This window comes from Cherax quadricarinatus, chromosome 19 (assembly GCF_038502225.1).
Source record: "Cherax quadricarinatus isolate ZL_2023a chromosome 19, ASM3850222v1, whole genome shotgun sequence".
NCBI classification, from domain to species: Eukaryota; Metazoa; Arthropoda; class Malacostraca; order Decapoda; family Parastacidae; genus Cherax; species Cherax quadricarinatus.
The window spans coordinates 39,678,934-39,691,627 of NC_091310.1; the positions used below are offsets into that span (position 1 = coordinate 39,678,934).

Sequence of the window (12,694 nt, forward strand, 5' to 3'; positions counted from 1 at the left end):
CCACTGTATAAGAAATTGTACAGATTCTTCCCTCCCGCCCCAGTTGAATAATCTTACCAAGGTGCAGTCAAAGGCTTGTGAGTTGATGTATCATGATGCCCAGTCATCAAGTATGGTACAGTCCTCAACAAACCGGTTCCTTCCGAGACCTCACTTGACAGTGCATGATCATCACACCCACTCACTTCTATAGAAGAGTTCTGTCCTCCACAACAGTGCTGGCCTCCTAGGAAAATTAACCGTTTCACTGTCTTAAACATATACATTATTGAGACCAGTGGTGCTTACGTATATACAGGATACGTATATCTTAACCCTTTGATTGTTTTGGTTATATATATATATATATATATATATATATATGTGTTTTACGAGCCAGTGTTTCGGACGTATATATACTCAATAATTCTAGGGGCTTCAAATTAAGCAGGAGAAAGCTGGTAGGCCCACATGTGAGAGAATGGGTCTGTCTGGTCAGTGTGCACTGTATAAAATCCTGCAGCAGGCAGTGCATAATGAGAGATAAAAAACTCTGACCGTGTTTTTGGATTAAAATACCGACTTTGAGGTGTATTTTCCTATAGTATTTATGGTTGCATTCTCGTTTTCTTGGTCTCATTTGATAGAATGGAAAACATGTTATGGAAATAGGGATGATTTTGATTAGTTTCATGATGAAAACAACCTTGAAATTGAGCTCAAAGTAGCGGAAATGTTTGATTTTTACCAATGTTCAAAAGTAAGCAAATCACACCACAGGTCCAATACCCGTCAATTGGGGAGTCTAATACAGTGGACCCCTGACTTATGATATTAATCCATTCCTGAGAGCACATTGTAAGGCGAAATTATCGTAAGTCGAATTAATTTTCCCCATAAAAAATAATGGAAATCAAATTAATCCATTCAAGACACCCAAAAGTATGATTTTTTTTTTTTTTACCACATGAAATATACATTTTCCTACACACAAAAAGGAGACATGCACAATATATATTGTGCATGTACTAGTGTACTAAATGAAGAATAAATGACACTTACCTTTATTGAAGATGTAGTGATGAGCGATGAGACACTGTGTCCTGGGAGTGCCTTTTCCTCCTGAGTAATGTAGGCCCTGTTTGGCATTTTCTTCCAGAACAGGCCTTATCACACTGTGTATGCCACTATGATTCTTAAATCTCTCAAACCAACCTTTGCTGGCCTTAAATTCACCAATATGAGCACTAGTTCCAGACATTTTTTCCTGTTCACCTGGGTGTTAGTCAACTGGTGTGGGTCGACCATGCTGCTGCTGACCATGGTGCAGCAGCAGCTGACCATGGTGCAGCAGCAGCTGACCATGGTGCAGCAGCAGCTGACCGTGGTGCAGCAGCAGCTGACTGTGGTGTAGCAGCAGCTGACCGTGGTGCAGCAGCAGCTGACTGTGGTGCAGCAGCAGCTGACCATGGTGCAGCATCAGCTGACCGTGGTGTAGCATCAACTGACCGTGGTGCAGCATCAGCTGACCGTGGTGCAGCAGCAGCTGACCGTGGTGCAGCAGCAGCTGACCATGGTACGATAGTATTTTGATAGTATTTCTCACCCTTTTTACCACAGGGTTGGCACTAGAAGCTTTCTTTGGGCCCATGGTGGCTTATTTAGCAGTTACAAGCACTAAAAACACTGGAATAATACAAAATTTATCGAATGTATACGTGCAACCATCTGCCCTGACTTGTAAACAATGTCACACTAGCTCAGCTGAGGCGCTCAGGCCAGACAGACTCATGGATGTGTACAGGATGAATGATGTAAGTTGAGTTTTTCAACTTATGTCAGGGTCAAGTTTTTACGTTGACAAGCATCGTAAGTCGGTTTTAACGCGGGTTGAGGACATCATAGGTCGGGGTCCACTGTATTCTTTCACTAGTACACTGATATTATTTATACCATTTTTACAATAATGCAGTAGTCTGCATAATAGTAAATCTTCTATTTTTTGTTTGAATAAAAAATCAAAATAGAAAGCAAGAGTAATAGTATAGATGGGCCTGGAGGCATGACTAATGAACATAAGATATGTTATTTTAGTGCCAAGAATGTCTGCATTGTTTATTCTGGACCTTATTTTGAAATTGGCATCTTTTTTAATTTGCGTAAAATTGGCCAAATTGCCAATTTCTGACCACTTTATCAGGTAGTTGAAATCAGTAAATGGGCAGTTTCTTGTACTCAGTTGATAGAAAAAATGGAGTTCTAAAGAAATAGCTATGAATTTGGTTGACTGGAACAATGAAATTGGCCGAAAATAGGACTCAAATTCGGCAAAATCACCGATGTGTATATATGGCTGAGATCACTAACTTCGTGGGAGCGTAATTCCATAAGTTTTCAATCAATTTTCGTACTTTTGGTGTCATTACCATCGGGAAAAAATTCTCTATCATTTCATAAGAAAAAATAATTTTTTTTTTTTCCAAAAATTTTTTAACACCAGGAGACACTTCAGGATTTGGGGTTGTGACAGTCAAAGGGTTAATTGTAATGCCCTCAAATATACTGTGGGTGGTAAATTTTGACCTACAATGAGAAAATGAGTCTGTGCAGTGGGTGTGCAGATTATATAAAAAATTCTGACCTCACAGTGCATAATGGAAACAGATAACTGCTGACCTTGGGTTAAAATAGTGACTTTGAGGCAGTTTCTCTGATGGTTTTCATGGTTTCATTGGCCATTTCTTGATGTTATTTGATAGACCAGAAGACATACTAGTGAAATAGCATTTTGGTCAGTTTCAGACAGGAAGTGGCCTGATATAGGCCTCAAAGTTTTGGAAATGTTTCATTTTTGGTGATTTTCCTGAGGAAGAGTAGGGTCTTTTTCCTAGCCCCCCTCCCTCCCATATATTTTATGGCAATTTACTGGGCTTGCTTGCTTCAATTATTGGGATGCCCTAAACCATGACCAGTCATTCTTGGTTATATTTTATTAGCTGAAAAATAAGATAAAACTTAGATTTTTTTTGTTGTGATGAATTCAAAATGGAGGGCCTGGGAATATGATTAATGAACAGAAGAAATATTGCTTTAGTGGGTGGAACACCTACAGAGTTTATTTTGGACTTTTTTTAATATTGCAATTTGTTGAATTTTGTGTGAAATTGCCTAAATTACTAAATTATAGGGTAGTTCTGATAGTTGAATGGCAATTTCTTTCAATTATCTAACTTTTATATCAGTATGCAGTAATGTATATTAAAATGTACTGCCCCATAACCTGAGTCAGTATAGAGTAAGAGTTAGGATTAGTCTGCCCAAAATGCCTAGGCAAGCTAGTGGCCTTCTTTGTAATTAATATTTTATAATATGTAAACCACACATTGTAAGCTTTGCAAGGAAATAAGCATTTTCATTTTTACTAAATTGGTAGAATGAAAAGCATACCAATAAAGTTGCCAGGAATTGGGTTGGTTTGAACACAGGAATTCGCTTAACATAAGCCTGAAACTGGGCAGAATTGCAGGTGAGTAAAGTGCTCTCTGATCTCCAGTTTCATGCCTGCATAATTCCGTAAATTTAAAATCAAATTTTGCATTTTCGGTGTCATTACCTTTAGGCATATATTCTCAACCATTTTCTTTTTTTTTTTTTTTTAAATTGGGACACTGAGAGGACTTAATTTCAGTGGTCATGACATTGAAAGGGTTAAAGAAACTCCTCCATCTCACATTGCAAATTTGCTGGAGGGAGGGAGGGAGTATGGAGGAAGTGAATGTATTCAAATATTTGGGCATGGTGGGTCTATGAAAGACAAGGCAAATCATAGAATTGATAAGGGGGGAACAAGGTGAGTGGAGCACTTAGGAGTCTGTGGAGACAAAGAACGTTATCCATAGAAACAAAGAGGGAAATGTATAAGAGTTTAGTGGTACCAATGCTCTTATATGGGTGTGAAGCATGGGTGGTGAATGTTGCAGCAAGAAGGCTGGAGGCAGTGGAGATGTCATGTCTGAGAGCAATGTGCAGTGTGAATATAATGCAGAGAATCTGTAGCTTGGAGATTGGGAGGAGGTGCAGGGCTTCTAAAAAGTATTATTCAGAGGGCAGAGGAAGGGTTGTTGAGGTGGCTTGGATATTTAGAGAGGATGGAACAAAATAGAATGACTTGGAGGGCATATAAATCTGTAGTGGAAGGCAGGATAGGGGTTGTCTTAAGAAAAGCTGGAGGGAGGGGGTAAAGGAGGTTTTGTGTGTGAGGGGCTTGGACTTCCAGCAAGCATGTGTGAGCGTGTTAGATAGGAGCGAGTGGAGACAAATAGATTTTATGACTTGACATGCTGTTAGAATGTGTGCAAAGTAACATTTATGAAGGGATTAGGGAAACTGGTTAGCCAGACTTGAGTCCTGGAGTGGAAAGTACAGTGCCTGCACTCTGAAGGAGGGGTGTTGATATGTTGCAGTTTTTTAACTGTAGTGTAGGCACGCCTCTGGCAAGACAGTGATGGAGTGAATGACGATGAAAGTGTTTCTTCTTTTTTTTGGGTCACCATGCCTTGGTGGGAAATGACCAATGTGTTAATAAAAATATATATATATATATGTATTCTCTTGATTAAAACCCAGAGAAGCTCACTTTCCAACTCCTATGAGACAAACCTCCCTTTTCATGGTGGAAGGATTTCATACTTCATTGATGCCTTGGGAATCACTGGTTGGAGCATCCTAAGCCTGGGTAACCATGAATGCAGGGAAAATGCACAAGAGCTACTCCTATGTGTTTGCCATACTTCAAGATCTATATACTCCTCGTTTTCACTTGCCTGGGTGTTGAGCCCAGACAGCTGTGACCCATAAGTGGGCAATATTTCTTTTGAGTGGTTTAAGGAGAATAGTAGGTTTAGTGCATACCATGCTGAATAACTTGGCTGGTCATATTTGACTTTGGTTAGTTAAGCATAGGAAGGCATTGAAATATTTGATGAGGAAGTAAAAGAGCTACCATGTATTGACAAGGGAAAAACATTAGGATGAGGTGAGATGACAACTATGGTGACATAACACATCCCTGTCTAAGGTGTACTTTACTGGAAAATACTCTCCTCCTCTCCTACATACCCTAACCTGAGCATCACTACCCTCATAAAACTCTTAACTGTTTTCAGTAATCTACCACCCAGGGAATATCCAGGGTTATATAAACAATATAATTTCTGTGTCCATAATACCCATGTCTTCAAAACCATTGGAAAATGCATATTTTCGTACAGTAAATGACTTGCAGGGTAATACAGTATTTTGTGAAGGGATTCAGGGAATCCAGTTAGCTGGACTAGAGTCCTGGAGGTGGGAAGTACAGTGCCTGCACTTTGAAGGAGGGATTTGGGATATTGGCTGTTTGGAGCAACATCCAGACTGTTGTATCTGAACGTCTCTGCAAAGACAGTGATTAGTATGAATGATGGTAAAGGTGTCTCTTTCTTTTTTGGGTCACCATGCCTTGGTGGGAGATGGCTGACGTGTTATAAAAAAAAAAATGTACAGTGAGAAGTCACCTGGATTGAAAAATGGAACAGGTCAAGTAGATCTGTATATTTTGCCTAAGTCAAGAAACTCTCTTTAGCAGAAGAGGGTCTCTGGTTGAGGCTGGAATATGCAGATGTTATTTTACCTCTTTTTATGCAGTAAACCAGTTAGCCTTGGTCACTTGTGGTAGGATTTTTGGCAGTTTACTCCATTTGTGGTTCTGTTCTCTGCCTGGACTTGCAACAGTTGTGCTTTTTTTTTTTTCTAATCAGTGGGATGCACTAAACCCATAGGGGATATGCAGTGTAGGGGAGGCAATCAGATTCAATCCAAGGAAGGGGAGGACAGGTTCAGTTCCTTGGCTCAAGAACCCCTCACCATAATCAAGGTACCTCCCTTGAAGGGTTGAGCAGTTGTGCTACTTGAAGCTGTATTCCATTTTTCTTCATCTCTCTAATACTCTTACAGTAAATACTGTTTTCCTTAATCTTTGTTTTTACCTTATTTTTGCCAACCAGACTTCTTTCTTACCCTATGCACTCTGACCTGTATGAGCAGATATACTCAGTTGACTCAGTTGTAACATGCACATCTTGTCCAGATATGGCATAGATTTAGATTTCACACTGCTTTTTTCTCCATAGTTTTTAATTTCATGAGAGTTTGAAATTTCATTTGCATAGATAAAGGCAAAGTGAATAATAAACTGATGTTACACAAACCACAAGTAGTGTTGTAATCAGGGGTGGATCTATGAAACTAATGAAGCTTAAGCTTCAGGGTTCCTAATCCCAGAGGGGCCCCAGAAGCCACTTTAGTCTACATTGCTTAAAAATTTTGGGTCTGATATATAAGAAAGATTTTTTTTAACAGATAATATTAATAATATAGTGTAATTCAATACAGAATAATAGTTAAAATAAAGACTGAAAGGTTATTGAAATATCATGTAGTCTGCCTGTTGCTGATTGCAAAGAAGCCCCATAACAGTTCTAGCTTCATGACCTCAAAAATATAGGTCTGCCACTGGTTGGGATTGAGCTAATATATGGATCTGGAGTTGTCATGATCCTTGTGTAGCCTTGTTGGATCCTAGTAAAGCTCTCAAAATTACATTTTTTCATTATTTTTGGTAAATAAAGGTACTTTTTATGTCTCTGATATAACATACTCAAGGCAGTCCTTATTTTTTGACAGTAGTCTCAGTTGTTTCTTTAGTCTCTGGCTCTTAAAATGTCCATGAATGATTCTATATACAGACAGTGATTGAGGCTGGGGAGATCCCATAGGGAATAGGTCATCTCAGATATGTCTTTCAAATTGAATTTCAAGTTTAGTCTTTTGTATTAACATGATAGATAAATCCAGCATAACCTCATGTCTCCATATATGGAAGGTTTCTCTACCAGTTAACCTATTATTCTAGGATTTTATTATAAAGATAAGAAAAGACGTCATTAACTAAACTAATGTAACACAAATTAAGATGTAATGGGAGACAATTCAAGGATGACCTCATCACATGATATAAATACTTAATTAACGAATAGTACATACAACAGATGGCTATCGATTCTTCTGCATGATGGTGGGGCAGTGCTATGTACCACCTTCAGGATCAGACAAGTTTGAAAAAAGGTTCTTTGGAAATCAAGGGCCAAAGCAGTTTAGTCGAAGCAATTGGAAGAAAATGGCGAAGGAGGATAGAGAAAAAATGAAAAAGCGCATGGAAGAAGCTCGTGAGACATTGAGAAAATCTTTTGAGGATCTCCCAACGGAACTCTTCCTTGTCTTGCGGTGAACATACAAATTTCCTTTGTTAAACTTCTTCCATTAATGTCAGACATAGACTGGACTACTCATGGAATAGTGCTGTGACTGAGGAGCATGATCATTGTTTTTGGATACATGGATTATACACCTACCATCCGACTTACGACCTGCTCGACTTAAGACCACTCAACTTACGACCGTGTTTTTTTATGCCAAATTTCTGGGAAATGAACAACTATTTGTGTTGTACACAGTGTTTATCCTAAACCTTACAGTATAAAAAACAGTACTAACAACATAAAAAGTAAAGTAAAACATGAAATACCAAAATAAAACAATAAAATAAAGTCATTACAAAAATGTTTTGTTGATATTCAGTAGTAAAGTTTGACTTACGACCATTTCGTCTCACGACCGGTTTCTCGGAACCGAACTCGGTCGTAAGTCGGATTGTAGGTGTATTTCTTTCTCATTTGTGGATATTAACTTTGTAGTTATAAATGACCAGTATAATTTTATATTTGTCTTTTTTTCTGATTAATGTTAGTTCTTATAGAATAGCTTTTTCTACTTAATATTTGTACTGAATGCGCTTCCATTTTCTCTTTGCGTGATTGTAATTACCTCTCTGATAACATATTTGTGGTTATAGGAGAAGACCTAAGCTAGTTGTGTCCTGTCTGCAATATTTAATTTTTTTTTATAACTGTTTCAAGTTTGGATACCAAGTCAGTCATCTACCACACAGTCAAGAAAAAATGTTGTAGTATCTTTCAACCCATCTTTTTTCCTCTTTAATATTGTGACTTCTTCTCCATATCTGTTTTCTTGTATATTTTATGATCTTATATTTAATTAATATCTCCCCTTTTATCAGCTGTTGAGGGCATTTATAGTATCTTCTGTCATTCATCATAGCTCATATGCTTTATCTGTATGATCAGTTTTATAATATGTGTTTGGATTTTTTATCTTTTTGTTAAATGCACCAGCAATCTGCTGCAAAAATAGGTCCTCCCCCCCTCCCCCCCCCAAAAAAGGAATGTTGTCACCATCATTCATTTTACCACTGTCTTGCCAGAGGTGTGGCAACATTACAGTTCAGATGACCCTAGAAACTGCAACATCCCCACCCCTGCTTCAGAGTGAAGGCGTTGTACTTCCAACCTCCAAAGCTCAAGTCTGGCTAAACAAAAGCCTCCTATTCCCTCCCCAATCTTTCCTAAGATAATCCCTACCCCTCTTTCCTTCCACTTCAGATTTATACAACCCCTAGTCATCCTATCTTTCTCCACCCTCTCTAAATGGCCAAACCACCTCAACAATCCCTCCTCAGCTTGCACCTTCTTCTAATCTTCAAACTATGAATTCTCTGCATAATATTCACACCACACATTGCCCTCAGACATGACATCTCTGCCTCTAAACTGCTCCTAGCTGCAATGTTTAAAACCCATATTTAAGTATAAATCTATGGGGGAAGGAAGGTGGAGTAGGGGTCGTCCTCGAAAGGGTTGGAGGGAGGGGGTAAAGGAGGTTTTGTGGGCGAGGGGCTTGGACTTCCAGCATGCGTGCATGAGCGTGTTAGATAGGAGTGAATGGAGACGAATGGCATTTGGGACCTGACGAGCTGTTGGAGTGTGAGCAGGGTAATATTTAGTGAAGGGATTCAGGGAAACCGGTTATTTTATATAGCCGGACTCGAGTCCTGGAAATGGGAAGTACAATGCCTGCACTTTAAAGGAGGGGTTTAGGATATTGGCAGTTTGGTGGGATATGTTGTGTATCTTTATACATATATACAGTGGTCCCTCGTTGTTCGTAATTAATCCATTCCTGGAGCCATTACTATAAACGAAATTTACGATTTACGAATCAATTTTCCCCTTAAGAAATAATGTAAATACAATTAATCCGTTCCTGACACCCAGAAGTATTAAAACAAAAAAATTTTTAACATGAAATATACATGTAGTACATAAACAATACAATGGGAAATGATGAATGAAACATTAACAGCATAACACTTACCTTTATTGGAGATTCTTCTTAGTGTATGGGAGACTGGAGGAGGAGAGTGGATTGTTTATAGTTTGGAAGGGGAAACCCCTTCCATCAACACCTCAGGTACCATTTACTTTTCTGGGGTTGCTTCTCTTCTCTGTTTCTTAATGCCACTAGGACCACCTTGAGAGTCACTGGAGTCCTGTCTCACAAAATAACTGTGGAGAGAGCTGTTTCTGGCGTCTCTTTAACACTTCCCTAAAATGGCCGAAGACTTTGTCACTGTACATGTACAGACCTCAGGGTTGGTAGAAGTACCTTAATCCATTTTGATATTGATAATGGAAGTACCAGGACATGTTATATCTCAATTGTTGGATATGTGCAGAGTATTGCCTTTAATAAAAAAGGCAAGTACAGTACAGAGAATTTTATTTTCTGTGTTGTACTTTAATGTTTTATGTAGATTGGAAAAATGTTGTGAAGATAGGGTCATTTCCATTAAAGTACAGCTTCTCCTCACTTAACAATGGAGTTTCGTTCCTCACACCATGTCGGTCGATGAATTCGTAGCTACATGAGGAGCATACTGTAATTGTAGTGGGTTTGTGTTAACTATCTTTGATATTGTTTTAATGTCACCTTTGCACCATTTATAACATTTCTGGTATATTTTTATATCTTTATACAGTAATGTGCTGTATATTGTAATAAACAGAATAGAGGAAATCAACTCTAATATACATTATTTAGGTGTGCATACTGGTCAGAGAGCCCATTTTAAGTCCAAGTCATCAGTAAATGAGTACGTCGCTAAGTGAGGAGAGGCTGTATTTCTTTAGGTAAAAATAATCACCTCCTTATTTTGCGTAAAATCTCTCACTATTGAAATTGCCTTATGACTCCAGAGTCTGGGAGTGATATCCAGATGTGATAACATACACTAACATAATAAAGGGGATTATCTGTTAGAACTGAGTATAAATCATAATCTATGAGGCTTTTTTATTTAGGTCATAAACTCAAGAAAACTGGCTGTACACATTATTTTAGTAATGGAATTTAATTTCCATTAAATTCCAGACTACTTGCTTTTTGCGGAAATGCTTATGCAGCGCCCAGTTGAAACTCAGAGTTTCCAGCTGTTTAAAAATGTATTGACTTCTGATGACTTAGAATACATGCAGAAGATGGCAGCCCGCAGGTTTGATCAAATAAACAGGATACTGCAGGAAATACCACAGGAAATGTTGTTGATTATACGGTAAGCTTAGAGAGGGAGAATTGAGTCTTTTATAAATGTTTGATTATTTAAATATTTGTATGTGCATGTTTGTACTTCATTTATATCAGAGAAGCCAAAAGATGAAAAATACAAAAATTTTGAGTAATTGTTGGCAGTTTGACTTTTATGTTGCCTCTTCCTTAATTCACAAATATAGTAAAATATTTGGTATTTGTCATTATTAAAAGAGAGAGAGAGATAGAGGGAGGGGGAGGGGCAGGGTGGATTGCATTTTCTTAGATAGCAAGAAGGCATTTGATACTGTACCCCACCAGAGACTGGAGGAAAAACTTGAGAAGCAGGCAGGAAAAACCAGTAACATATGCCGGTGGATCAAGGAGTATCTTAGGGAAAGGAAGCAAAGAGTGATGGTCTGGGACAAGATGTCAGAATGGGGAAGGGTAACAAGTGGAGTACCACAAGGATCGGTGTTAGAACCATTGCTGTTTCTGGTTTACGTGACTGACATACCTAACAGAAATGAGTTGGATGTATCTGTTTGCTGATGATGTAAAACTAATGAGGCGAATACAGAAAGATGAGGATGGGGGAAAGGCTACAAAAGGATCTGGACAAATTGAAGGGTTGGTTAGATAAATGGTTGCTTGAATTCAACCCCTAGCAAATGCAAAATTATGAAGATTGGAGAAGGGACCAGATACAGAATGTAGTCTCAGGGGAACAGAGGCTATAACCCTCATTTAAAGAGAAGGACCTAGGAGTAAGTATAATGCCTACCATATTGCCAGAGGCCCACATCAACCAAATAACCTCTGCAGCCAATGCTTGCCTGGCAAATTTGAAAGCGACCTTCAGGATTCTCAATAAAAGCATTCCTGGTGCTCTATACAGCCTCTCCTCCCTTAACAATGGGGTTCCGTTCCTAAAACCACATTGGTAAACAAATTCGTTGCTAAGTGAGGAGCATACTATAATGGTAGTGGGTTTGTGTCAACCTTCTTTGCTTTTATTTAATGTCACCTTTGCACCATTTGTAACATTTCTGGTATATTTTTGAATGTTTATACAGTAGTGTACTGTATATTGTATTAAACAGAATACAGGAAATCAGCTCTAATATACAATATTTAGGTATGCATACTGGTCAGAGAGCCCGTCGTAAGGCCAAGTCATTGGTAAACGAGTATGTCACTAAGTGAGAGAGGCTGTACAACATATGTCAGACCCATCTTGAAGCATGCAGCACCAGTATGGAACCCACACCTAAGGAAGCATGTTAAGAAACTGGAGACAGTGCAGAAGTATGCAGTGAGACTAGTTCCAGAGCTAAGGAGTATGAGCTACAACAAAAAGCTAAAGGAATTTAATCTAAAACCCTACAAGACAGAAGGACCAAGGGAGACATGAAAACAACATACAAAATACTAAGAGGAATTGATAGGACAGGCTGTTTGAGAGGTGAGAAACAGGCACTTAATGTAGCTAAAAGCTAGACACAGATGAATCACAAGGATGTCAGGTAGTATTACTCCAGTCTCAGGGTGGTCAGGAAGTGGAATGACCCAGTGGAGAAGTGGTGGAGGCAGACTTCATGCATAGTTTTAGGAATAGGCACAAAAGGGGCCCACTAGGCAAGGGGAGAGTGAATCTGGCAAAGAACAAGTTGAGAGGTGAGGCCACATAGGTGAGTATAGATTGGCCATCACTAATCTGGCATCAGTTATCTGGTTCCACAAGTAATCTGGCACTAATTTCTGCTAGCATAATTTCAAATTTCATCATTATACCAACTCAGAAATTGTGCAGATTGATGTAAATTCACAGCAGTAAGTCAGTGGAGGAGAAAGCAGTGATGAAAATGAGGAAGATGTAGCAGAAAGAGTGCCTACTGATAGGTTAATTAAGTGTATTCTAACATAACCACTCTGTAGTCCGGCAAACTCATTAATCTGGCACTCTACAGGTCCCAATGATGCCAGATTAGTGATGGCTGCGGCTTGTACAGGTTGGCCATCACTAATCTGGCAATCAGTTATCCGGTTCCGTCAGTAATCCGGCACTAATTTCGGCTAGCATGATTTCAAATTTCATCATTAAACTGACTCAAATCAATATACTGACTTGGAAATTGTGCAGATGGATGTAAATCTACAGCAGCAAGCCAGT

The 12,694-nt window shown here is 38.8% G+C and overlaps 1 protein-coding gene across 10 annotated transcripts in view; it reads left to right on the forward strand.

The window, feature by feature from the left end:
- Adck5 (aarF domain containing kinase 5) overlaps nucleotides 1–12,694 on the forward strand; it is a 72,116-nt gene that overhangs the window by 40,858 nt on the left and 18,564 nt on the right. For 6 of the 10 annotated variants that reach the window (XM_053776166.2, XM_053776164.2, XM_070086695.1 and 3 more), the window contains one exon: nucleotides 7,056–7,302. In XM_053776166.2, coding sequence (XP_053632141.2) covers nucleotides 7,056–7,302 — 247 coding nt within the window. Of the gene's footprint in view, nucleotides 1–7,055; nucleotides 7,303–10,365; nucleotides 10,547–12,694 lie in introns of all 10 variants that reach the window. The other 4 variants (XM_053776169.2, XM_070086696.1, XM_053776163.2 and 1 more) reach the window with 2 other exon arrangements.